Raw genomic sequence first — 27,746 nt, 5'->3', positions numbered from 1 at the left:
AAGTTTGAGAACCTCTGCTCTAGAAGGGAGGCAAGGCAGGTTAGGCAGAGTTTGCCTGCCTCTGTCCATGGTTATTGTGCCCTGGTTGCATTTCATTTGCATGTATTATCTACACGTGGGTTAGGCAGCCCTAGGGTGCCTTTGCATGTTCCCATCTTCTCCATCACTCACAACCAGGTAGGCCTGGGAATGAGGATAACCCATCACTAGAGCCTTCAGAACAGGGTGGTATTCAGGAGCTGGAATGCTGAGGGCTGGCAGTTGTCCTTCACTTGCATCTGAGTAACTCCTGCTAATTTCTGCCTCCCCTTATTACATTTTATTTTTCTCTATCACCTTAGAGTCTCTTTCCCCTCCCCAGCTTTCCTTCTTCTAGTCTGGTTCCCTCTTTTCTCTCTTTGTTACAGTCACCTTCTATTTCTTTTAAAAAAAAACAACAAAACCCAAACCATTTGATGAACAGCCAGTGGTGCCTCTGTCACTCAAAAGATAGAGACATGAGTATTTAATTGGCTATTACACTGAACGATTATACAACTGTATATACTTTGGTGTCACTGCCCCATTTCCCCAATCCTCCCCAAGCCCCAGGCACACAGGCTTCCCTGAAAGGAGCTAATCTTCAGCAGGGCTACTTAAAGATCACGTGGCCAAACAAACGCTGATGCAAGCTGCGGCGTTTGGCCAGCACAAGAATTTCAATATGTTGACCTTCACGCAGGAGGCCAAGGCCTGGATAAAATCACTTCAAAGGCTTGTACTTCTTTGTTCCTTGTATAATATGAAGTTTCATAATTTCAGCTGAGAGACGTCAAAATTAAGGCAACAAAGGAGATCTCTCTCAGAGAGCTCTTACCCTCCATGGCTTACCCTAACTGCAAAAACGGTTTGGCTTTCAAAATTCCTCAGTGAGGTTTCAGCTCTACTGAACACTTCAGTCAATTAAATCATCATAGGATACCAAGTGGCTGTATTGCATGTAATACAAGTTTCACTAAACCATCTTTTCAAAGAAGAACCTCGTAATTGTCCACACCATAGCTACTAATGCATATGAACTAAGGTACAGGTTTCTAAGCAAAGTGCACAGGCAACACAGTCTCATGATAAAATGCAGATGGAGAAGACCAGACTCATGAAGGCAGCCGATGCTCTAAGGCATGCATTCAGGTTGTGCGCCAGCAGATCCCGGTCCCGCAGCCAGGCATGCTTGGACATACAGAGCACAGGACATGATGGGAATCATGTCCACCGACCAGCCAGAGAAGAGCCAAAGCAAGCCTAAGGGAAGCCAGGATGACAGATGCTGTCTGGAGAGGTAATTTGGCCTACAGAGGGCAATGCCGAGGGAAGGCAAATATTGCTTTGGGTCAAGCAGCAGATCGAGGTGACCAAAACAGACCTCTGACCCAGATTTCCTTTTTGCTGTATCGTCTATATTGAGGAGGTCCCCAAAGCGCTCATTAGTGATAAATTGATGGTGCGTCGGAATGACGCCCGTGTGGCGTCGAGCTGCAATATCGGCTTCTTCTTGCTCACGCTTAAGTCGTCTCTGGTCCGCTAAAAGTTTCTGCCATGAAATTGCATAAAATGGGCTGTGAATCATCTGGTCCAGGGTATTGGAAAACTGCCAACAAAAACAACTAAGGAAAAAGGTGCTGGGTCAATAGGGAGGAAACATGTTGGGGGGGCTTTATGGCCGCAACTGCAAGGTTCCCGCTGTACCCACCCACGTGCGCTCTGTGTAGGGAGGAGACAGCGCTGCGGGGAGAAACCGGGGGAGCACTGGGCTGCGGGGAACGCTGGGTCCCATACGGTTACGCTGTCTGCAGACTATCTCCCAGCTCAGCCAAAAGCCTCCTGCCTCCTGGCACAAGGCGGCCAGGGCATCCAGGGGGTCCGTCCGGAGCATTCACGAGCATGGAGCATGGTGGGAGGCTGGAAGTGCTATCCTTCCCTCACTCAGGCAGTGATGAGTTCCCATAGTGGGACCAGGGCTGGCTGATTCCTCCTCCTCAAATCAGGCTATTAAAACTGCTGTGGGCTTTTATTGTGTGGTTCTGTGGCAAGCAGGTCGTCTTTGTGCTTCCTATTCCTGCTACTTTATGCTCAAGAGAATAGAGATACCCATTTCAGAAAACGTGGCACCCCTTCTCCTAGGCCAGCCAACCCTTCCTCCGAGTACAGTTGTTAGGAGGCCTCAGCACATGCACCGAAGGCTATTTATGTGACTGACAGAAAGCATCACTTACCTTGTACTTCCTACTTAACTGTTTCTTCCTTAGGTGAAATGAAACTGAGTTTAAGGGAACGAGGTAGACTATAAATGCAGGAGATAAACTAAGAATAATGGTACCTGGGTTTAGAAGAAATATTCTCTCCTAAATTAAGGAAATAGTCATCTATTTCTATTTTTAAAGGCCTTTTAAAATAATTAAACAAGGTTCCATTTAACTAAATGTCCTCATTGCCTACTGAAAGGACCCTATGGAAGAGAATTTTAATGTGTTTTCTTACTCCATACCAATCATACCTTCCTGGGATTAATATTCTTTGCAGGAAAGCATTGATTAGTACTGATCATTCTGAGCATTCTCAATAACGCATTAGTCTTCTCCCAGCAGGTAATTAAATGCCTTAAGTGACACCTAGTCCCAAAGGATGGTGGGCCCACTTTTCTATTCTTCTCCAGGGTCTACCAGTAATAAAGCAATAACTCGTCAAATGGCTGTGGGATTCCCAGTGCTCAGGTAAGTTGTGGTAAAGATTAAACGAGAAAAGACGTGAGAAAGTGCTTTGTGAAGCACGGGCGAGCCCTGGTTTCCAGCTCTGCCTCTGGTACAAGGTAACTGGCTATGTGGCCCGAGGCAAGCCACTGTCCTGTGGCAGTCCTTTCCTGGATAAAACAAGGGAATTGCCCAGATGACCACTAATGTCCCTTCCAGGACAGGCTCTTGTTTTCTGAAATGCCATTATCATCAATGTTAATAAGAAGCCACTTGCATGGAAAAATGCCAGGACTGGCATTCCCTGAGCTGGGACATGTGAGTTGTTTCTGTAGCAATGGGAATGGACAGATGCAAATGGAGCAGAGCTCCCTACCCAGTGTGTGACTCTGACCTCAGCAAATCCATCATTCCCATAGTTTAAACACATAAGCCAAAAAACAGGGAGAAAGACCCAAGGATCTGTGAGCCAGCGTCATTCAGGAAACAAGCTGCTCACCCTCTGAACTGCTCAACCAGCAAAGTAAAATCTGCTTCCCATGTGGCCGGCAAGAATTCTACCACGAAACCTGCCATGTCGGATGCTAGGGTTTATCATCCTGAAATGGAATGTCACCTTCCCTCATCACAGCAGGCCAGGCTTCGATAGGTAGAATCTTGTATCTCAGTGACAGTGACAAAAAGGAGTCTGTTCTGTGGCCAGATGGACGTCCACTGTGAGTTTTTCACCATGCTATCACAAATAATTCTGTCCATCAAATGCTTCCTCCTGTTTCTTTTCACAGACAGGCGCAAATGTCTTACTGAGCACTGTCTGTATTGTGCCCAGAGAAGGGCAGAGCTGTGGTTTTATTTGTCCTTTGTCTCTCTAGCTGGCAGCAATGATTGTTACCCTCCAGCTCTCTTCAATGTCAGCCTTACCCTAAATCCTTAAGGAAAATCCCCGTAAGCTCTGAAACCAACTCAACAAAACAGCACAACACAGAAAAAGGGCTTCAGACTTTACGGGGAAAGGGACGGAGTTGCATACACACGAACACCTTCCCTTGCTGCCACCAGGTTCAAAGCAATTCTTCCATCTCTTCATTGCAAGAAAACACTCATCAGAGCTTGTTTAAGCTATAGGACCCTTTCTTCCGGGAATGCAAAGTCTAGAAAACATGCCTCGTCGTAACACTTCATCACAACAGCAGCTTGTGATTTTGCCCATTCAGCTGATGTGCAGAACTACCTCTTCCTAAATCCCAAGAGAACGCGTTCCTTTCCCGGCCCCGTCAGTCAGATCACTACAGTACAGACATTTCAGTAGCTGCAGGACAAGGTCTATATCCTGAAGTTCTGGGGGAGAGGGGTTATCAACGTTTATTGGGGTATCTCTCTTCTTCTGAGTTAAAGGCAACTTCTTCAAACTGTTTTTATAAAATGTATCATGGGCATTATTCTTTTTCAGTTTCCTCTTTCTCCTACTGCATATTTCTCAATATGAACTGTGCTTTGTGCCAATAGAGGATGGATTTCCCTGGAGAGTAATAAGGCGGAGGTTAGGGGGAAGGACTCTAGGTTCCCCTTAAAAGGCACTGAATGCAGTGGTGGGCAAGCTCTTTCTGAACCTCCCGGGCAGGTTTGGCATTTGGAACTTAGCACCTTGGGGAAGATCAGTCCTACTCTTTGGAAAAGTGGACTAAAAGAGGAGTGACTGAGCTCATGTCATATAAAAAGTCACCTGTGAAAATCCCAATGTTTGCTTCTAACTGCTAGGCCAAGCCACCTCCCTGAATGTCTACTTCCTTCATATTTTTATCTGCACAAGAGCTAAGAGATTTCAAAGGGGGCGATTACCTCTTTATCATCATGACGTCTTCGAATAAATTCTTCTGTGGATTCCAAGTAATCAGCTGGTATAAAATGCCTTGGTGATTCTGAATCTTCAAAACAATAAAGTAAAGTTAAAACAGGCAAAGATTTAGTGGGAAACCAGATTGGGAAAAGATTTCACCTTTCATCCATGACAAATATCAAGTTTGTACCGTCGTCGTTTGGTGGTCAGTATTCAAACTCTGAAGGAAAAAAAAACAAATGCCCTCCCCCTCCCGATTTTTGGATTTACCTGTGAACTAGTTTCATACAAAGAAAACTAATCAGAGGCAAAAGGTGAGCAAAGAGAGGACCGTCTTTGAAAAGTGTCCCTATTAAGAGGCGTGCAGGATCTTACAGGGACACACACTGTACACTCACACACACATACACAGGGCCACCGAGAGAGGCTGCCTCTCAAAAAACCTCAGGGTGAATTGGGATCGGTGTGAACTGCAAGGGGTTCAGGAGTTCAAACGAACACATTTCTCAGATGAGCTAAACGGCCAATTTTTCTTTCGAAACAGAGTTTGGTGGTTAGTCTAAATGACATGGGGGATCTGTTTTTAAAGAAGTGCAGCCACTATGAGCCATGATTAATTGCCAAGCAAAACAAACAGAAAACAAAGGACGGACCAGAAAATGAGCACCAAGGGCACACGGGAGGAGGGAACAAAGCAAGCAGAGTGGAGAGATGGGTGAGGTGAGACTGGGCAAATACACAGAAGGCCACCTCCGAGGGACGTTCCCAGTTCACTTTGGGGGTTGTTGTTCCTGTCCAGGCTGTGGTCTGAGTACGGCAGAGAGTTCCCATTACTAAAGGCCGTCAGGCAGACCTCCGGGGCCGCGGGTCTCTCCTGAGGGGGCTCTGAGATCCGGCTCAGCCTGGCCATGGTGTGCCGGGAAGACAGCCGTCTGGGAACCAAGGGCCTCCCCCCGGAGGGGGGCTCGTCCTGATGGGGCTGAGACCCCCTGGGGGGGTCTGGCTTCTGGCCTGAGAAGTCCCCGGGACAAAGCTGTCTGGAGGGATGCTGGAAGGGCTTTTTCAACCGAAAAGGGAGGGGGCTCATTAGGTAGATGTTCCTGAGGAGTGTGCCCTTGTCCCCTCTGGGATCCGGGCGCCAGTCGGGCCGCCGGGAGGTCTGCTGCTGCTCGTGCCTACGGATGGTGGTGAAGCGGGTGTAGGAGGCCGGGCAGGTGCCCTTGCACTTGTTGAGGCGGTGTTTGGGGAAGTCTCCGTGAACGCTGCCGCTGCTGCCCTCTCGGCTGTCGCTGGAGATGTTTGAGCAGCGGTCCAGCTCGTCCGAGCAGGCGGAGAGCGGCTCGGAAGGCACGAGGCCCCTGAAGCTCAAGGTGGGATCCGCCATCCGGCTACACGCTGGGGAGGCGTAGATGCCCCCAGGGTTCAGCCCGCCTGCCTCCCTGGGCCGGAGCTTGGTTGACTCCAGGAGGGACTCAGCCGAGCGGGCAGAGGTTAGGCCGCTCCGGGCCAGCATGGGCGTGGGAGACTTGCTCAGCCGGCCGGACAGGTCCAGCGACGGCATGGACCGGGACCGCTGAATCAGCTGCTCGAAAGCTGTGATGCGGGAGGAGACGGTGTGCTTGGGGACGTGCTCCGAGCCTTCCTGGTTGGGGCCCAGCTCGCCCCTGGCCAACGCCAGGCTGCTCCTCTCGAAGTGGGAGGCAAGATCCCGCACACTGGAGGAGGAGACGGACCCCAGGAAGAGGCCGGCCCGGTTGATCTGGTGCATATCTCGGTAGAGCATGGTGAACTGCGGGCCAGCCTTCCTCAAGAGTGGGCAGGGCCTCCTGGCGCTGGTGCTGTACTCCTGCAGGCTCATGGTGCTGCTCGACCTGCCGTCGTAGTCCCGCCGGGAGCGCACGAGCAGGTTCTCCGCGCTGCCCCCCACTTGCAGGGGGAGGCCTCTTTTGGAATCATTCAGAGGAACCGAGACACAAAGGTTCTCACAGCTCTGAGCCTTTTCCGATGGCAACAGGACGCTCTTCTGATCCTGCAAAAGAGCGCTGGGAGCAGAGAGCCTGGGTTTGAATTTGGAGGGGAGGATTTCCGAAATGCAGGCTTTCGCAGCGGACAAGGGTTTCTTGTGCTTACACCCGGGGCCTAACGCACTGCTAGTGTGAACCGCTCGGCTATGAACTGAAGATGAAGAAATCATGTGAGCATTCCCACCTTTATGATCCACTGGAAAGCATGCAGAATAAAATAAACAGACCCATTAGGTTAAAGCTGAAAGCTACAAGAAAAAAAAAAAAGGAGAGGAAACATGCTCGTTGGTCATAAGGGGTGTTTTGTCTTTTGTTTTAATTTCCAGTCGATGTCCGGAAGCAAAATAATCTGTGCTGCAAAGCAGGTGCAAAGATGCAAAGAAAAATGGCCACCCTGCTAGAGTTAGGAAAAGCTCCGCTAATTTCTAAGACAAGGGAATCAGAACAAAAAAGAGAGAGATGCTTCAGGGAGAGCAAGGTTGGGGTTCAAAGGAAGGGAAACTATTCGTACCAGAAAGAAAAATGGCCGGTGAGATACTAGGGGAGGGGACTACAAGGGCTCCGTGGCCTGGAAATGGATCTCAACGAGTCAAAACTCATCCCAGTCGCTGGAGGTTCACCCTCGCTGTCATCACCCCAGGAATGGGTGTGGACGGGCGAGAGATATCCTGATAGCTGTGTGGATGGGCGAGAGGCCTGCAGGCTTCGCCCAGTTACCTTTAGTTGAGGCCGAGCTGGATGGCCTCTTGAGCCCACTCAGGCCCTGGAGAGGGATATCTCCTCCTTCCAAGACGCTTTTATAAATCTGCCTCTCATTCTCCAAGCTGGTAAGATCCCCGGGAGCCCCATCTGATTCCCTCTTCACCGCGTGGAAGTTGGAAGAATATACACTGAGAACAATGAAATTTTAAAAGAGAGAAGAAAAAAAAAGAGAGAGTAGGATTTAGTATTTTTAACAGTTTTCTAAAAAGCACATTACCAGCTGAGAACAAGGAAACACACTTCCTGGCATCCCAGCCAAGCACCGTCCCTTCTAAAGGGCGTTCTTAGTTAGACACAGAGCTCTATAGACAAGGCAGGCCCCCAGGTGCCCCGGAATGCTCAGGAATTGTGTCTAAACAGCAAGGTGCTCTATTTGAGATGACTGCCTTGTGTCTTAAAAGAATAACTCTGAGAAACACTGCCTGGGGATGGAGGGCAGGAGGGGGGCCAGACAGGAGGAGGTTCTGGGGGCCCAGTGGTTGCACTCAAGATGGGACAGTCGAGGACATGAGTGGAGCTTCTGACATGTTGCCAGCCAGAGTTGGCCACTTCAAGTCCACCACCTGGATTATTTTTCTGGGTTGTTCCTCACAAGTGCTTTGACCAATGGAGCATTAAAATCAACGAGGGGCTTCCCTGGTGGCGCAGTGGTTGAGAGTCCGCCTGCCAACGCGAACGACGGCAACAGCAGCCGTACACCCTGCTTGTTGAGATGGCCTATGTGCGGGGCACTGTGCTAAGTGGCCGATGATCATTCTCTCTTTAACTCCCACGAACGGTCCTACTTTCCCCATTTTCAGATGAGGACGAGCCACTGGGAGAGTCAGGCACTCATCAAAGCTGGCGCAGTCAGTGCACGGGCGGCGCTGGAACTTGAGCCTTGTCGTCGGGCACCACAGACGGTACTCTCGGCCGCTCTAACATTTCCCTACCACCTAGGAGGCAGCACCTTCCAAGAGCCCAGGCTTGCACATCACGGGGAAACAGGACTTAAGAATGCTGGAGCTCCGTGTGCGTCATCACTGCTGAGGGCTACCTGCCACGAATGCACCCCCGGGACGAGCATATCCAGAGCCAGGAGTCAGAAGTGGAAAAGAGGTGGAAATTCCGTGGTAGGACAGGCAATGTCTCCACCTCAAAGTAGTCAAGTTCCCCGGAGCAATTCCATTGCTTCCAGCACTGGTAACACCCCCTCCCAGTCACCACCACTTCCCGGGCCCTTGCCATGTGCCCGCCACTGCTTGAAGGGCTTCACGTGCTCTATTCAGGGGACTGCCGGGCTATCAGGGCTCTCCCAGGCCCCTCCTCATTATCTCTGGCCTAGGTCAGGGGGTCAAATCTCTTCCCCTTTCCTCGGCCAAGACAGGAGAACATTATTGGGAATCTAAGGGGAAAGAAAACCAACCCTCAAAGCTGAGAACAAAAAGCATGTGAATATGGGAATTCCCTGGTGGTCCAGTGGTTAGGATTCCACACTTTCACTGCCGAGGACGCGGGTTCAATCCCTGCTCAGGGAAGATCCTGTGAGCCCAGCGGCATGGCCAAAAAAAAAGGGCATGTGAATGAAGTGAGTCTACATGCAGCCCTCCAGGGTTCGTGTCTCAGAGAGAGGCCTCTGGAAAGGTCGGGATGGGGGAAACACTCTTTATTTGCAGGCGCCCACTAGACTATCTCGGCCACGAGTATGCTCAATAAATATCTGAGGAATGAATAAAAGGTCACATTTTCTGAAAGTAAAAATTGGCACGTATGATCTGATTAAGGATATGCTTTAATTTGCAAAATTATGTATTTAGAAATTCTTTTACAAGTATAAGGATTATATCACATTCATTGAGGGCTCTTAGCTCCTGAAATCAGTGACCATGGAGTCATCGGAGGGGTGGAAAGAGAAAAACTACAGGGAATTGGGATGGCCTGAGCTCAGGCTGGCTGTCCTTACTGGTGCCCGCCTGGTCCCTGCCGGGAGGTGCCCACTCTCACCCGCAGGCTCTGGGACAATGGCTGCACCCATGCTGCTTCTGGCTCTCCTGCTTTTGCCTGCAGGTGGCGTTCACCGACGCCACCCAGGATCTGATTAATAAAAACCGTCACCTCTTGCTAGAGAGCTGAAGGACCCCTAAAGGTGACTTGCAAGGTTGTCTGCCGATTTAAATAAATGTAAGCTCTTCTAAACCGGCTCTAAGTATGAATTTCACAATGAAGGCAAATCTGCCCCTTTTCTAAACTTCCCCTTCACAGTCCACCCTCTTCTTTTTGGTTGCATTTTCTGATTTTGTCCTTCAGTTTAACCACGTTTCTCCTTTTCTGTACAACCTCAACTAAGGTCCATGCATAGATGTCCTTGAGGCTCACCGACCAACAGCCTTTTGGGAGGGGACAGTCTCTAAAGCCCCGCTCACCTTGGTCTGGGGTTAGCAGACCTCCCTCGGCGCTGGGGGAGTGCCTGACGACAGTTTCTATTCTGCTGTCCTTCCCCTTGAATTGCCTCAGCCTCAGTCAGAACCTCCCACCCAATGCCCCCTAGTTCCTCCTCACTTTGGTGCTGACTCTCGGCGGCAACCAGCTGCCTGACCCCATACCGCCTCTACTGCACCAGCTGTCAGAACGTCCCTCCCTCCTGCCACTACCCCACCTCTGGCTTTAGTCCACCCGTTATCACCATTTGTTCCTGCTTCCCCACCAGAACAACAAACCAGCACTCAGGAAACCTCTCAGAATGGATTTGCTCTAGCCAATTGTTTTCTTTCTGATACCAAAGCCAGCATGCTTTTTCCACATGTGTAACACTTTGCAACTGAGGGGCTCCTTGTTTCAAAACAGTATCTAAAAACTCTTGACCAATGTTTTTAAATATATCATCTCTGGCAGACCTAATGTTGGAAAGACGTATCATTTGTCCCACTGTCCCCAAAACCGAGGACCAGAGGGGTGAAGGCATTTGCAGAAGGTCACAGAGTTCCTGGGTCTTTGCTGTGTTCAAACAGATCAGAGAAGATGGGAAAATGAGCCAGGCTGATGGAGGAAAGCCCGATCAGGACCAGCAGCCACCAACTGCTTCACAAAACAAGTCGAATTCAGAAGCTCAGCCCTCAGTAGCCTGAGCTGAGCTGTTTTCGGTTCGGAAAGAGCAAGCCGGGGTGGGGGACACTGCGGAGAACTCACCCTCTGGCTGAGATGCAGAGCTGGCTGCTGAGTTTCAAGGGGGATTGAATAAAAACACACTCACCGAAAGGATAAAGTGAGAGAAGAGAGCAATCATCTTAGGCCCAACTGTTTCAATCGTGCTACCAGGAGGGCTCTGGAGGAGACAGGCAGGGTCCTGGCAGGCTGTGATTCCAGCCCGGCTCCAACGAGGAATGTGATTGCTGAGGCAAACCCACTCTGTTTAAGAACTTGGAAACAATCTGGTTCTCTCAGCCTCAATTTCTTTCATTTGCAAAACTAAAAGGCGCAAAGAGACTGTCCATGAAATCCACGCTCAAATCTGTAATCTATGTAGACCTTTCTTTTGAGTTCCAGACACAGACATTTAACTGCCTTCTACACATCCTCACCTACATGGTCCTCAGGCATCTTAAACCCAACCTGTTCCAAACCAACCCCAGCCCTGTTCCTCTGTCTTCCTTCACCCAAGCCAGAAAGCCAGGGGAATCAACCCCTTTCTCCCTCCCCTTGCTCCCCAGACCTAAGCAGTCACCAGGTCCTGCTTACTCCCTGCCCTCGACACAGCTCACATCAATTCTTCTGCTCCTTCCCTCCCGGGACTGCTCACGACCACTGACCACTCGTCTGTACCTCTGCAGGAAGCACAGCACCACTCCCCGAGCCTGCAGCCCTGACTCCCTCCAATCGTATCTGCAAATCACTGCCCATGATATTTCTAGAGAACATCTCAATCTGTCCTTCCACTGCTGATTTTATTCATGCCACAAATATTTACGCAGCACCTACTAAGTGTCAATCACTCTCCTAGGTGGAGATTCAACAGAGGACAAAACAAAAAATTCCAGCCTCACTGTTTAAAACCATTTGGTGGTTGGGCTTCCCTGGTGGCGCAGTGGTTGGGAGTCCGCCTGCCGATGCAGGGGACAAAAAACATTTGGTGTTTTCAGGAAAAAAAAAAAAGAAAGTAACTCTTTCTAGACTTTGGGGAAGGGAGTCTAGACAATCTTAAAGCCTTTTGTACTGCATGAAAAAAATTTTTTGTATTTATAATGTAATGCTACTGTCATTCACTTTTTATTTGCTGCTGCTCTATAAAACCTTTCTTTCATTCTCCCCAAAACAGAGATGCTCACTCCTTCTTGGGTCCCATCATTGAATTGACCACACTGCATTCTGACTGTCATGTACAAGTGTCACTTCCCAATGACACTCTGAGCCCCTTGAGGCCAGGCAGTTTATCTTACGAATCACTGCATGCCTGGTGTCTAGCACTGTTGTTCACCAAATACATATTAGTGGAAAAAATGATTCTATGAAGTTACATGCCTACAAGCACACAGATTTCTGACATTTTTAAGGCCCAGGGGAGTCTCTAATCTTTCATGTAGCTCTTTAGGTAATGATCTGTGTTTTGATCTTACATTGGATTAAGGGAAATAATGTTTTCTCTAGTGGACCATCACCATTTAGGAAAGAGCAGGTTGTTCTTGAGTGCCACCTGCTGGCCAAATAGAGTAAAGCTCTTTGGTTAGGCAAAAAAATGTATTCGTGCCAATCAATGCCGAAATGATAAGTCATGATGAAAATATACCGCTGACTTACAGATCTGATAACTCCAGGGAATTAAATTCAAAACGGGACATACACTATGATTACAAGTATGAAAGATATATTTTTTGAGAGGAAGGACTGATGTTGTATTAGGATATTGGGGCTATGGGTGAATTTCTTCCTTTCTCTTCCCAGGTTCTTCTAATATTGTGATATGGAACCATGCTAATAAAATGCTAAGCTGCAGTCTGCTCAAGATGTGAAAGTAGATTTAAGACAACACCATCACTTCTCCAGTGACCACAGAGTTTTTGATCCTGGGGTATCGGTGACTCCTCTTTCTTCAGCCCTTGGGTTAAGTAAGTCAAGCCTTGCCAACGTTTCTTTCACGTTTCGTGTCCATGCAGTGAAAGGGGCCAGATTCCGTTCACAAGCAGCCTGCCTCAGTGCTAAGCAAGTTGGATTCTAGTTAATTAAGATTCACAGATGCATTCATTTATTCAACAAACTCTTACTGTGCATTTTCATACGTATCAGGCACCGCACTTATGTTGACTCCTCACCAATTCCAAATACTGAAAAACCTAACTCATTTGAACAAATTGGGAGAAAACCAAGCCTGAATTACTGAAAAATCCCCACATGGAAGAACAGCAGGAGGGAAAAGCTCATCTATTCCTGTCAAGTGTTTCATGAGAGCTGGGCTATGGCTGAAAAACAGAGGTCTCTGGACCTATTTCCATGATACAAATACAGTGCTTGGTAAATTAGCACATCAAATATCTATGTACACCAGTACTCAGAGTGTCTGAAAGCAATTTGCTCTTTTAAAAAGTCTGCATGAGTCCCCCTCAATCCTGCTAACCCACTATTACACAAATGGTTAAGTTGTTTTTTTTTTTTTTTTTTTGCGGTACGCGGGCCTCTCACTGTTGTGGCCTCTCCCGTTGCGGAGCACAGGCTCCGGACGCGCAGGCTCAGCGGCCATGGCTCACGGCCCCGGCCGCTCCGCAGCATGTGGGATCCTCCCGGACCGGTGCACGAACCCGTGTCCCCTGCATCGGCAGGGGGACTCTCAACCACTGCGCCACCAGGGAAGCCCAAGTTGTTTTTTTAACTGCTCAAAACAGTAAACCCTAGCATGCCTTTCGTTAATTTATTACCCAATTTTGAATCAGTACTGGTGCAGGTGAGAGTTTACTGCTGCCACCAGCAGATCTTGGCAGTCTCCTGGCCTAGAACGTCATTGCTCCTACTCTGGTGGTAGTTCTGCCACACACAGCTGTGGAACCTGGGCACACACTACCTTTCTGTGCTTGTTTCCTCACCTATAAAATGGGGATAAAAAATAACGCCTGATCCTGAAATGCTGAGGACTAAATGAGGTAAGGTATATACGATGCTACGCACAGGGCCTGGCACATAGTAAATGCTCGATCAGTCGTTAAAATTATCATTTCATTCAAGACCTGCACTCTTAACTCTGATATCCTGTGGGAGCTGCCTTCTGAATACTTTTAACCTCTACAGTCTATTTCATTCAGTTGCCACATTGCCTTTTTATTTACTAACTTTTTTGTTTTTGCGTGTTTTGCCCCGAAACTATTAGGGGACTGCACCTTATGCTCCTATTAGAATACCCAGCATAGGGACTTCCCTGATGGCGCAGTGGTTAAGAATCCACCTGCCAATGCAGGGGACACAGGTTCGAGTCCTAGTCCAGGAAGATCCCACATGCCGCAGAGCAACTAAGCCCGTGCACCACAACTACTGAGCCTGCGCTCTAGAGCCCATGAGCCACAACTACTGAGCCCTAGTGCCACAACTGCTGAAGCCCACGTGCCTAGAGCCCATGCTCTGCAACGAGAAGCCACTACAAGGAGAAGCCTGCGCACTGCAACGAAGAGTAGCCCCTGCTCGCCACAACTAGAGAAAGCCCGCACACAGCAACAAAAACCCAACGCAGCCAAAAATAAATAAATTTATATTAAAAAAAAAAAAAAAAAGAATACCCAGCATAGTGCCTTAGATCCGGTAGAAATTCACTCAGCCAGCCACCTGAAGCAATTTTTCACCAAAATACCCTAATCCCAGCTCACTGACTTTCAAATGAAACTACTCTTGCAAAACGCCTTCTTTGGCAAGATATGATAGGTTGGATACGCCCAAGTGACCATAATATTTGCCCCCGTAAACTCAGCATTCAGACCAAGTCAGGCTTCTATTTGAAGAGGTGAACTTTGCTCATTGTGGACTTACCCAACCCAAATGGAACAGGTAATAGTGTGCCTTTCCTCCTTGTCATATTTCAAAGAATGAGATACAGATGGTGATATAATGGTGATGAGATGAGAAGCTGCTCCTACCAGAACAGCTCCCAAATCTATAGGGTGCACCAGGCAGTACGGAGATGCAGTCCTTGCCCTCATGGAGTTCATAATTTATTATAGTTATAAAAATACAAGAGCATAGGGCTTCCCTGGTGGCGCAGTGGTTGAGAGTCCGCCTGCCGATGCAGGGGACATGGGTTCGTGCCCCGGTCCGGGAGGATCCCACATGCCGCGGAGCGGCTGGGCCCGTGAGCCATGGCCGCTGAGCCTGCGCGTCCGGAGCCTGTGCTCCGCAACGGGAGAGGCCACAGCAGTGAGAAGCCCGCGTACCGCAAAAAAAAAAAAAAAAAAAAAAAAAAAACAAGAGCATAAGTCAGGTAGACAGCAACAGAAGTAAGTGCCATAAGAGGTACTAATGTGAGACTGGGTATAGGAAGGACCCGTCAGAGCCCATCGATACAAGTGGAAGTGCTGGCTATTCACCGTGTTTGTAAGGGTAGGGAGCAGCACGGAAGCATTTTCGGCTGGGATAACACCTGCACAGTGAAGTACTAAGACAGGTAACCTAGGAGAGGACCTGGGATGGTTTGGGGACGGGAAAGGAGTCTGGTGGTCAGCCCATGAAGAAGTGCGTGGGGTGTGCATTCATCACTCAGGCAGAATTCTAAGAATTGGCATGGGGGAATAAACCAGGATCTCTGAGAATCAGACACGTTAGCCCCCTCTTGGCCCCATCCTTCCTCATGATAGGTCCAGCCTGAGGACCTCACCCCACCCCCACCTTTATATCAGACGTGGCCTTAGTCACCCACTCCGTTCCCCCAAAGATCAGCACACATTCTAAAGGTAAAGATGCCAACACAGGGAAAAGCTTATCAAAGGTGATATGAATCAACACAAAATTAATTTGGAAAAGGAGGGGGAAAAAAATAATTTGAGGACGATAATTGCTACTTATCACCAAACTGTACGTCATTCAAATTCACTAGACCGATAACAAAATACAACACAAGCCTCTTCCCGTTTCTGATATTTAATACATCAAGCCATGTAAAGAGTGATAACTTACTATCCAGGAGGCTCTGAAGAAATTTCCGGAGTGGGGCTGACTGCTGAGCTCTGTAAATGTCAAAAAAAAAAAAAAAAAAAAAAAAAAAGAATGTAGATGACTTACTTCGACTCAGATATTTCAAGCCAAGGGGAAAATGAGAGAAGTCCTTTTCCTTTCCTAATTTAGATAAAGCCCTCTGAGAGATGGGGGGCTCGGCTGGAAAGGTCTCAGTGCTGGCGGAAGGCGGTGCTCTTTCTCTAGAAGGATTTCTGGGCTTTTGCCTCCCAGTGGCTGCAACCAGGGCTCTCTGGGTGGGTCGGGAGACGCCCCACTCCTTAACATTTATCTCCAGTCGCAGGCCCACTGGAAAGATGGCCCACCACTTGGCAACAGGCACTAGTGACACGGACAGCACCCTCCAGCAGCTTATCCCCCCACCCTCGGAGCCAGACTCCTTCATGCACCCACATGCCTCAACCAGAGTGTCACCCAACACTTCAGGTATGGAACATACAAAAATGCATTTTACGGTGCTTTGTGTCCACCTAGGGGGGTGGGATAGGGAGGGTAGGAGGGAGACGCAAGAGGGAGGGGATATGGGGATATATGTATGCATATAGCTGATTCACTTTGTGATACAGCAGAAACTAACACACCATCGTAAAGCAATTATACTCCAATAAAGATGTTTTTAAAAAAATGCATTTTAAAAGACTGTACTTTTAGATCATTTATTTACCCTTGCAGATTGAGAAGTGTGGAAATGGGGAGAAATGCAGTTTCACAAAACCTATTAATCACCATTTCAGCGTGACGGGAGGGAACATATTATCAAATTACAGGCCCCTATGCACAAGGAAGAAAACCAAGAGTCTATGCAGAGAAAAAGCAGCATAATTAGAGTTTAGGGTTTCTATTGTCTTGGAGAAAGAAAGGCAAAGGGTTCAATATATTTGTTTTCAAAAATAATGTGTTAGTTAAATACATCAACATGAAAGTTAACGTTTAAAGATGCTCCTGGGAATTCCCTGGCCGTCTGGTGGTTAAGACTCTGAGCTTCCACTGCCGGGGGCACGGGTTCGATCCCTGGTCGGGGAACTAAGATCCCGCAAGCCACACAGCGCGACCAAAACCAAAAGCTCCTACCTCTACTAATGACCACTTCAAGGAAAACAAGCTCTGCGGAGGATAAGAGGTACTTGGGGAAAGGAGAGAAAGAAAAACACCAGGAGAAGGAAAAGGAAGAGATTGGGAAAGAGGGAGGATGATGGGAGGGGAGGCAGCCTTCGTCAGGGGCTCACCCCCGGCCCTCCTCTGCCCTCCACCCCCCTCGACTCCTGAGAAGGCACTGCTCTCACCTCCACACCCATCCTTCCAGCCCCTTTGCCCGCACTGGTCTCCCAGCCTTGGCACCTGCCCCGTTCTGGGTCTCCATCTTGGAAGAACTTTTGCACAACCCTGCTGAGTCCTCTGGAAACATCTCCCTTCCTTCCTTCCACAATCACATGTTGCCAATCAGTGCTGTATCCCTGGGGGCTCCCCTGATTCTTCACCACATACTCTCCCCCCCATCAACTACTTACCCAGCAACCACCACAGTTTTTAGAAGCCTCATGGTTACCAAATGCACTGACCTTCCCTCAGAGTCTATTTTTGGGGGACCCCTTGGGCAACTCTCATACTTGCTCCACCTCTCACGTTTCCTCCTCACTCTGGTTTTCTCTGACCCGCCCCTCCTCCTATTCTGTGTCATCCAGCATCCCGATGGGTAGCTGCCTGTCTCCCATCCTTTCTCTCTGCATGACTCTCTCTTCGATCTGTAATCTACTCCAAGGGTGGGTGTCTCCACCTGCTCCCAGGGCTTCAACCATCACTTCTCTTCAGGTGACTCGGATTGACTTTCAACGTCCCTGCCTCTCATGGGACCTAGTTTTCTATTTCCAACTGTGTACTGGATATTCCCTATATGATACCAAACACCTCGAAAATAAACTACCTAAAACCACCTCCTTCATCTTACCTCTGCACTGATTTTCTCCCCACCTTTCTTATGTGACATACTGATGTCCCCATTCTTCCAGGTTCCTGGCCAAAACCCTACAGTTGTCTGTGTCTCCATCCCATTACCCCAACTCTTTGTTCTTCACACCAATTAGTTAAAATGTCCCACTGCAATTTCCTCTGTGATTTCACATCTACCCTCATCCCGTCATGCTGGTGCCACTGGAGTACTCACCCCGACATGCCTGGACTGCTGCAGTAGCCTCCTTGCCCTCTCAACCTCCAACTGGAGGTTATCCCTTCAGTTCAACCTCTCTAGAGTGAGGACACTAACCTTCCTAAAACACTAGTCCTGAATCACATCATTGACTGGAGGGCAAAATCAACCATCTCTGTAACCATATTTTTGGAGTCTCTACAACCCAGGGTCAACCCTCTTTCCCCAAACCTGCCTTCCACTGTTATCACCCCAAATTTTCTATTACAGATGAATTCATCTACTTTATTCCTGAATCCATCCTAAACACGTTCACTTTTGTGCTCTCTACCATGCCTCAAATGGATGGCCCCCACTTTTGCCATGTACCTAAATTCCATCAATCCCTTAAGATCTTGGCCAAGTCCTGAGAAGTCTTCCCTGATTTCCTGGAAGATTTCCCCCTCTTCTGAGCACTTAGAGGCTGTGGCGTTCATTTAGCTCTTACCAGGCATTGCTGTGTACTGTTGGAGATCTTTTATTTATGAGTGTGACTAAGCTGTCACGTTCTTGAAGGCAAAGTCCACTCTTGTGCTGATTTAGAACCTCCCTCAGCACGTCACACACACGCTAGGGACTACGGGTAACGCATAATTGAACCAATGTCAAGATGACTCATTCATGCATCAGACACCTCTTCGGGCCCACCTAGCCCCAGGCAGGGTTGTAGGTACTGGATGCCATCTCTGCCCCAAGGAGGCTGCGGTTACTGCAGTAGTTCTCTAGCTGCTGTCCATCCTGCCACACGTTACAGAACCACTCTTATTACAGTACTTTGAAAAAAGTGCCTGCTGATTCACTTCCCCTCCGGCCCCCCAGCTCACTTCAGGACTTACCTGCAGCCACAGTTCTCCTTTAGACCCAGCTCAGACCTCCATTCCCACAGCAGCTACAGCTGGTGCCAGTCTCCGCCCCGGTTGGAGACTCAGCTCCCCACTATGCCCACCCCGTCACGCATCTGCCTGATTGCATGCCCTGTCGCTCACCTTCTGTGTTCCCCTGGGCCTAACCGCTGGTCCTGCTGGCTACCTCATCCTTCGGTGACTCTCAATTCCCAAACCCTAACTCCCCTGCATCAGCTTGCGGTGCTTGGCTTCTGCCCCTCGTATCCCGGGCCCCCCTGGCTGCGGCCATAATCACCTGCTTTGAGTCTCTGGCTCTACATGACTTCGTACCCAAGTCACACACACTGGTGGCCTGACCCTCCTTGTCTCAGTTCTGCTTAAGAATAACACGGTCCATTAGCATTTTCCATTTCTCCTGCCACAGTCTGTGGACGTCCTAGCCTCTTCAGCAGTGTCCGCATTCCTTTTTTTATTTTCTATAAAGATACCCTTTCCTTGTAAGCATCTCCTTTGTTTTGTCAGGGAACCCTGGGGGTAGTTCTCCAAACATTTGGTATTTTTCTTCGCCTTGGGAGCCCATTTACCCTGGACTCTCTCTCTTTCTGACACATCCTTTAATAAACCACATTGGGACATAGCTCCCTTTAAAAATATCAATGTAGGCAGAGTTTCAAACGCTTGTGGCCAGGCTGTCTGGTCCCCGGAGTGCATTTTTTCATTAAGAACTTTCTGACCTTTCAAATTACAAATACTACTATTCTGACAGTGCCTTGCACGCAAGAGGCACTCGAATCACAGCTGCTGTGTTTTTGAAAATGATCTCTGAGGTTGGTATCTCCCAGGGCTGCAAAAAAGACATAGAAGTTGCCCAAAAAAGGCTCCCTGAAAATTCAGAGAAGGTATACACACAAGGGGGCAGAAGGGGAGTTAAAAGGGTGACCCCTTGAAAGCAGAGAAAGAGGATGGTAAGCCGGGGGGGAGCAGTTCAATCACTAGCCACCCTGCATATATATTTGAAAAATCCCCTTTAAGGAAGATGCCAAGCTCAAAAGAAATCCAAACAACAATTAACTTGGGGGTCAGGGGTGACCTAAAACAGGAGCCAGAAAGCCATGCAGCTTAAAAATGACCAGCATAACCATTCATCACCCCAACTACATCAAAAACCATAGAACAAAGAAGAAAGCAAAGGGAACTGAGGGCACGACAAAAACTCGGAAATACCTGTGACAGGTTTGCACTGGGTGCTTTATTAAGCGTCTCCGTTTTTTCTAAATCTGCCTCTAACTCTGTTTGGCAGAGGTTGAGATCTTTTTCTAGATTAGTCTGGTTCAAGAAAGAAAAGATGGGAAAGAGTGTTTTAGTTAGGAGGAAAGGCAGACAGCATGGAAGGTTACGTTTGAAAAACGAGTTTGTTTAGTATCATACATTAATAAGGCAAAGATGGCATGACTAAAACACAAGAGCTTACTAGAAATGAGTTAAAGACAGGAAAACAGGGAATGCAACATTAGGCATAGAGAATATAAATCCTGTGGTAATCAGAGCTCCAAAACTCTACTCTACTTGCTAGAGAGAGGAACTACACAGACCCCAAAAACCTACCTTTTAGGAAATACCTATTTTCTCTTTTTCAGAGTATGGTGACTATGACACATACTATATGTCAGAAGAATAAGCAATTGCTTTAAAAACCTCTACACATTAGTATAAGTCTTAAGAGACTTTGTTAAACTGTTTTATCACCAAGCCAAAAAAAAAAAAAAAAGTTACAATCAAGTTAAAAATAAAAGGGGGGGGGATTTAATAAAAGAAAAAAGCCCACAACACACGCACACTAGCCAGGCCAGAGCGCACACACACAGCCCACAGTGGAATTACCTTTCTATCCTCTCTAGGAAGGATAGAGCAGTCTCCAGGAGTATAATCCCATATCTTTTTGGGAGGCTGACGGGAAGCAGAGGAGGAAATGAAGAAATGAGCGTAAAGACATAAAGACAAACATGGAGACCGGCTCAAACCAAGAGGGGCAACACTAGGAGAACTGTCTCAACACAGAAAAGTGAACTAAAAACAAAAGGAGCGGGCACCCTGTCTCCTGAGGCCACCTGGGGACCCCACGGAACTCAGGAGCTGGAAATGTTCAAGTGGGAGGTTTATTTCTGCATCTCTGTCTCAAGAGTCCATCACTGTTGGATTATAAATATTGAAAACTTTAAAAAGAACAAAGGAAAAAAAAAAGCATTAACGCCAATTTGAACAAAAACAAACATTTAAATTCCTCATTGTTCTTTTCCAACTAAGATGGACACTGAGAGCCTACATTTTGGAAGCTAGCCTTGTCGCCTGTAAAATTCATTATGTCTTCATAAATGTGTGAATTTGGAGATCTGACCAAGGGTGGGTACATGGTGCTAAATGTGCTTCCTGTGGCTTGTGACGACGAAATCCATGTATGAAACAGGTGTTAAATATTGCACTGTAGAACTAGACAATTTCACTAGATAAGTTTTAAAAAATCTCCTTTCACAGTTTACCTAGACTTTGATAATACTGCTGATGGTAGAGTCAAACCTTCCATCTCTCTTAGAGAGCAGAGTTTATTCTTTGAATTTAAACAGTGAACTGTAAGGTTATTTTTATTTGCTCCTTTAACTGTTCATGTTAGAATTAGAACTGCATTCCCGAAGTAGAAATCTGCCAGGAGAATTGTTTTAAGGGGTGTCCAGAGGGTAGGACATCTGGAAGTTACAAGCCGCTTCTATCTTTGCAACCTCTCTTCCACTAAGTAAACCTTCTTGTTCTGCCCACTTAGACTTGAAATTCCTTACACAATGACCCCTGAGGAGATGATATCATTAATAACTCCTATCATTCTGTGCAAATTTCATCATAACCAAGTCTGTGGAAACATTCAAATTAGTTTTACATTTTGCCCTGAGCTTACTTACAGAAATCACATCCATTTCTGTAGAAATTATGGGGAGAAAAAAGAAGAAAGAGCTGACACTCTAGGCCAAATAAAAAGTAATTGATTTTACAAATGAAACGTAATTGATTCCAAGGTGCCTTCACCAGTAACTTGTGTATGTAATATCAGTTGCGTGTAGTCTGCAATTTGTAACGTAAGTGCCACTGACAACTACCATTCAGCTTTAAGCACTTAATACAGTTGGATTGTTCATCTGGGGATGGAGATGTTTCCAAGTCACTGTTGGTAGCCCTACTCATTTACTTACTGCGAAAAATAAGACAGTGCTTACAAATTAAATTGGTTTTAAATAATCTTGCCCCAAATGGTCCCTGGAGTCTTAAATTAGTTGATATCCTACAACTCATTAGACCTAAAAGGTATTACAGTCAGGAGCTTGCTGAGACTTCAGCTCATTTTGGGTGGCTTTAAGTGAAGGGGCCAAGGAAGAAAGGAGTTCAGGCTAAATGTCTAAAGGTCTGGCAGGCTTTACTAGGGGGAAGTGGGTCCTAGGTTCACGTGGCGTAAAAAGGAGAAACGATGATCCACGTGGTTTGATAGTAGTTTTAATTTCATTCTGCTTCTGAATGACTGAAAAGTCTTCCGAAACAGCTGCCATGGATTACACCCCTCTTATTTACGTCTCTTGCTCTTTTGTGGCCCAGAGTTGATTGGGGTAGGAGAGAAGTGAAGAAAACATTTCTCCCCATCACACCTTCCTCCCAAACTCTGGGAGTCATCAACCTGGTTCAACCAGATAACAAGCCCACCCTCAGGATGACTCAGACCATAAGGATCTGTTCGCCTCAGTGCTGTTCCTCAGGATATAGGCATTGATTAAGCTATTTTGGCAAGTCTTCAAAAGTATCATCTTCTATTACTTTAAAAGACCTACACAAAACGAGGTAGTCCCATTTAAGAAGGACTCTAAGGTCTATGCAAGGAACACTCTGGCTTCAGAGAAAATGACATTTTGGAAAAGCATCTCTAAGTCTTTAAATAATTAAGAGGCAGTTGGGACAATGGGGTAGGAATACAAATTACAGGAAGGTCCCCGTACGCAAATGGACCGTGTTGTCAACATTTGTCTGGATTGGTTGTGTGGGCTCAGACTACAGTTTCCAGCAGAAACGATGCTAATTCACGGAGCTATTCACAGAGCCTATCTAAATATGCTGTGACTGAAATGCTGTCTACTGCTAACGAAGAGTATTATTTACGATGACAGATTTAATTAAACAAACCAATCACAATTAATTAGAAAAAAATGGCTTCATAACTTTTCCTAAAAGTTAATATTTCAGTAAAACTAAAATAGTTCTTTGTTATCTGGCAAATGAAGAGATGGCTAGAAATTTGTGGATTCTGAACAGGGTTTCCAAACTCAATGGCATAGTCTCCTTATTATAAACAATTTAAAGCTAATATCTTTTGCTTTCTCTGATGAAAGTATGGCATTGTTATTGCGTGTACCAATCATGGTCTTTTTTTTGAGGGGGCAGGGGTACACATTTCTGCAGGGTTTTTTGTGAGATAATTGAGCAGGTTTTAAGAAAAAGAAAAGGAAAAGGGTTAGAATACTGTTAAATCTTCGCATGTGGAAGAGACTGCGTGAGGTAGACTTCATTGATGTGTGAATGGTGGACAGCAGAGAAAACAGGGAGAGAGGGGCGAAGTGAGGTGTGTACCAAAGCTTTGGGGGGTGGGGAGGAGGAGACGGTGCAGACTTTGGGTTGGATGCTTCCCTCTCTGCTGGTCATTAGGTGGCGCTGTTCATCCAGGACACCTCGGCTGACGTTAGGTGACAGTGTCAGGGAGGGGACAAAGTGGGAGGAATGCCTGTTCCTACAAGAAGGGGTGTTTGCAAGGCAGGTGCTCCTAACTCAGAAAATGACTGGACATTCAAACAAAGCTCAGCAATTCCAGAGCAAGTTAAATTTCTCCATCTTCATCTTCATTAAAAATGTACTACAGAACTGAACATTTTACTGAGCTGTAAAGTTAATTGCTATCTGCAAATAAAACTATCATTCTACATCCTGGTGATTCAAATGCCGATTCAATGCTTAAAGTCTCATACAAACATCTAATAAAATGTTTTATTTTTATACACTAAATCCCTCCACCTGTAAATTCTTTTTGCAGCTGTAATAATTAAGACTTTAAAGTAACAGGAGCTTTAAAGTCAGTTTCCAGTCATCTCCAGTGGAAAAAATGAGCTCAATTCTCCCTTCGGTTTGATACTCCTTTGGGTGCAAGGCCAAGAAAATCCTCCTTTAAGTGCCAAAAATCAATTTGTACCAAAGCGAACTCAGACACATCACAGGGAAGCTACAGGCTATTGGGCTGAATATTAAGTTTGCTAGAATTCCTCACTCTCATTTCTAATTTGGGGAAATATTATCCTACCTCAAAGAAATCATTCCCTAAAAGTCGCCTGTAACAGGATGGCATTCGAGGATCACCTCTGCATAGAGACGCCCTTTTCCACTTGCACTGCCACTTCCCTTGCATGTGTGCTTCTAAAATTTCTATTCAAAGCAGTGACAATGCTGGTCTTTCTCAGTGTGTAATGTGTTTTCCTGGTTGTCTTCAGTACACCATGAAGTCTTTGGTCAAGGAACTGAACCAAAGGCCGAAATAATGCAATCTACAAGGTGTGTGATATTTGTTGCTAGTGGTGGGAGGTCCTGAAACAAGCAATGACTTAGCCATGTCTCCTGGGGGATTTTCTAGCAAGAAATACTGTCCAGAGCTCACTGTCCTTTCTTGGTGAAGTAAAGCAATGGAAAGCTCACAGGTTGTAGCTAGAATAGACAATCCCACCACTGACAGCCAACAAGGCTGCTCCCCACTTCCTGAATTCTTTACAAATAGGTCTGATTTTTTTAGCAGCAACAATGCATCAACAGCACTATTAAAAAAGGTGTCTATAACCACTGAAGCTATTAAACTTACCGGTTTCCCAAACTCCAATTCCGAAAAGAATTTATACCAAGGTTCATTCTTTAAATCTATCTCTTCTGGGCTTATATCCCGACTCTATAGGGGTTGGTGATAGGGAAATGGAAGAGAGAGAAGGATAACATTATGCAGAGATTACATAGGAACCGGCCAGTAGAGATGCAGTGGTTTCCAGAAATATACAGCACCTGCATTCAACAGCAGCGATCATCCATTTCTTTATTGACATGAGCAAAATCAGGGGAGCTGAAACAGGCGGGAAAGGATGTGTTTATGAAAACAGGCACACTGAGGTAGGGAGCAGTGAGGGAGTCATTCTCGGTCCCAAGGCAGAGGGACGACAGATGGAGAACGCTGCACCACACTGCCGCCTTCCCAACAGATCTGAACATGGGCATGACAGTTTCCCTTAGTAATTGTCTGAGTGGTGGGAGAAAAGAGAGCCCTTATCCCTCTTTACAAAGAGCTATTAGTTAAGAGCAAATAACCTGGGGAACACATCAAACGTTTAGCCATCTACGCCAGATGAGTACAGCAAACACTTTTCATGGGCTAGTACAGTTTTAGTACTTATTTGCAAGGCTGCCTTAAGGGTTTCAAAATAAGCAGCAAATACTGACACTTTTATAAAAGCCAATTTGTTAATACTGCATCTTTAATGGCACATGAGTAGGTGAGAAACCATGTCCCATACAGAGTAAAGTGAAAGATGATGTAAGTAAAAACAGTAGACACAAGTGAAAAAACATTTTAAACAAGCATCCATGGGGGGTGAATACAGACAGAATATACTTTGTGTTCTACGAAATAAACGTTAAAGAACTCGGGAAAAAATAAAGCGAGGGAAAAGCTGAACGAGACAGATAACAGAACGATAGGTGGGGAAAAAACTTCGGGGTTATGTTACAAAAATAAGTTAGATTTCTCATTTTATACGACTCTAAAAAGTAGTTCACAGACTGATAATATGATTCCATGGGATTTCATGTTGAATCAAATATTTATAAAGTTCTGGTACCTTGCTCTGTGGAAGAGCATGTGTTTCCGGAAATAATTAGTTGGAAAATGAATGCCTGGAAAGCAAATCAGGTTTCCCCTTAATAAACTGGAGATATGGTCACATCAGATAGAAGTGTTAGAGGCTCACGGCTTAATTCCTACGGGTATATACGTTTCAAAAGATCTTGATAGTCACAAAACAGATAGGTGGTGATATTCTGACAACAATATGAAATAGTAAATGTACATTTTCCACTGTGATTGAAAACATCATAAGAAACTTCACGCCCTCAGGGCCATGACACATGAGGTAGGAAACTGCAGATCCTGTGGACGCATCTCCAAGTGACTCCTTCCCAAAGCTGCTCCTCCTGGATACATTTTTCTTAACATTCCGTTAACAGGCCTTTTGTAGCTTATTGAAATGACTGTAAACTTCCTTAGTGACCTTTACCAATCTCTTCTAAAAATCCCTATAAGAATCTTTACCATTATTTCTACTTTTGCTTTAAATAGAGGAAAATATGGCAGAGGAGGTTTCTTCAACAGAAATTAACTGGATAGACGTTAGTTGAAATCAAAGGGAAATATATATTGAAACAGAGTCTGCCCTCTTGAATCCAGATTAAAACCTCCTCCAACTGTCCTTAGGGGCGCAGGGCTTAAATCTTGGAGAATGCGTGTTCCTTCTCAATGGATTTTGCAATTATGTAAAATAATGGATTCTGTATTTATTCAGTGAAATGAGGCACAATATCTACAAAGACACCACTATTCAGGAGAGACAGTTTAGACACAGGGACACCCTAGATCCTTGTATGATGGGGTTCCATGAAACCTATTTCATGTTTATTATTTTAAGAGACTATTTATAAATTGCTCTCTGGGAGTAGTTTCTTTTCATTAAAAAAAAAAAAAAGTATCAACTCTTTCGGGAAACTGCCTGAATGTTCTGGTACTCAGTCCTGAAAGAATGAACCCATTTTATTGTCAAAGGTTGTTTGCAGATTGTTTTACTGCTGAGGTTAATGCCGGGCTGAGAACTGAGTCAGGAGGTATGTCAACCAGCTTGGACCCAGAGCAGCCAGCCTCAGCCCTCTGAGCTGCCAGAGGGAAAGTGAAAGAGGCAGTACCGCACAGCATTTGATCCTGCATTTATAACTCCGCTACAGATCCAAGTACAGGACGGACAGGCAGAAAACGTCCTTCTAGATGCAGAACAGGCTCTCTGTACTGGCAGGCAAAGCAGATTCCACAAGGCCAGGCTGAGTTCTCTGCTACGGGTGGCTATCTTTTCCCAGCTTGGCAAAATCCTCAGAAAAGGCAGGTGACTTGAGAGGAACACCTGATTGTCCTGAAGGACAGTTTTGCTGCTTGGACGGGAGCCAGAGACTAACTTCAGATTTTAATTAAATAATCTGAATGTGGCCCGGTCATTTACACGGCACTTTATAATGGTCATAGATCTTTAACCCACATTATCACACGTGATCCTCTCACTCAATGCTTCAGTGAGGCTGGCAGGCCAGATAATAATTTCATTTTATAGATGAAAACACTGTGGTTCAGAAAGGTTAAGCGATGTCCCAAGACATAAGGCAGAGTCAGAATTCGAACTCAGAACTCAGACCTTGCAATTCGTAGTTCAGTTCTGTTTACATTTCTCATACTCCCCATGAGAAGGGGGCGGGCCTGCTTAGTTTGTGGATGACACCAAGCTAAAACAGGGGCAAGTGACAAACTTGAAAAGTCAGGAAGGAATTCAAGGTGACAGTGAAATGGGAAGAAACCAAGTTGGGTAAATCCCCTTGTTTTACACTTTCAAATATATATCGTGTCTGTAATAACGATTTTAATGTCTGTCCTTCCTACTATACCCCTATGGGAGCAGGAACTCCAACATCTAATGCAGAGCTCGGCACATCAAAGTTATTCTATACAGCAGACCCTTGAACAGTGTGGGCAATTAGGGGTGCATGCAATCGAAAAATCCAAGTATAATTTACAGTTGGCCCTCTGTAGCCACGGTTCCTCTATATCCACAGATCCAACCAACCACGACTGTGTAGGGCTATAGCATTTACTATTGAAAAGAATCCATGTATAAGTTGACTGTGCAGTTCAAACCCATGTTGTTCGAGGGTCAATTGTATATATTTATTGAATTGAGCTGAAGTTCAGTTCTATAAGGGACTTTGGAGGAAAGTAAAAGGAACACAGCCTGAAAAAAGCCATTTCTGACAAAGCAGGGACTGACCAAC

General features: G+C 46.3%; 1 protein-coding gene across 24 annotated transcripts in view; it reads right to left on the bottom strand.

Annotated features, from left to right (window-relative positions):
- The window catches only part of SORBS1 (sorbin and SH3 domain containing 1), a 237,109-nt gene that overhangs the window by 28,634 nt on the left and 180,729 nt on the right, over positions 1–27,746 (bottom strand). For 19 of the 24 annotated variants that reach the window (XM_060034413.1, XM_060034417.1, XM_060034408.1 and 16 more), the window contains 5 exons: positions 24,481–24,564; positions 15,468–15,517; positions 7,305–7,477; positions 4,566–4,651; positions 1,403–1,570 (listed from right to left, as the gene is read on the bottom strand). In XM_060034413.1, coding sequence (XP_059890396.1) covers positions 1,403–1,570; positions 4,566–4,651; positions 7,305–7,477; positions 15,468–15,517; positions 24,481–24,564 — 561 coding nt within the window. Of the gene's footprint in view, positions 1–1,402; positions 1,571–4,565; positions 4,652–5,313; positions 6,784–7,304; positions 7,478–15,467; positions 15,518–19,775; positions 19,878–20,432; positions 20,499–24,480; positions 24,565–27,746 lie in introns of all 24 variants that reach the window. The other 5 variants (XM_060034423.1, XM_060034427.1, XM_060034425.1 and 2 more) reach the window with 2 other exon arrangements.

The sequence above is a fragment of the Delphinus delphis genome, chromosome 16 (assembly GCF_949987515.2).
Source record: "Delphinus delphis chromosome 16, mDelDel1.2, whole genome shotgun sequence".
Taxonomy (NCBI): domain Eukaryota; kingdom Metazoa; phylum Chordata; class Mammalia; order Artiodactyla; family Delphinidae; genus Delphinus; species Delphinus delphis.
This window is presented reverse-complemented; position numbering and strand designations above follow the sequence as displayed.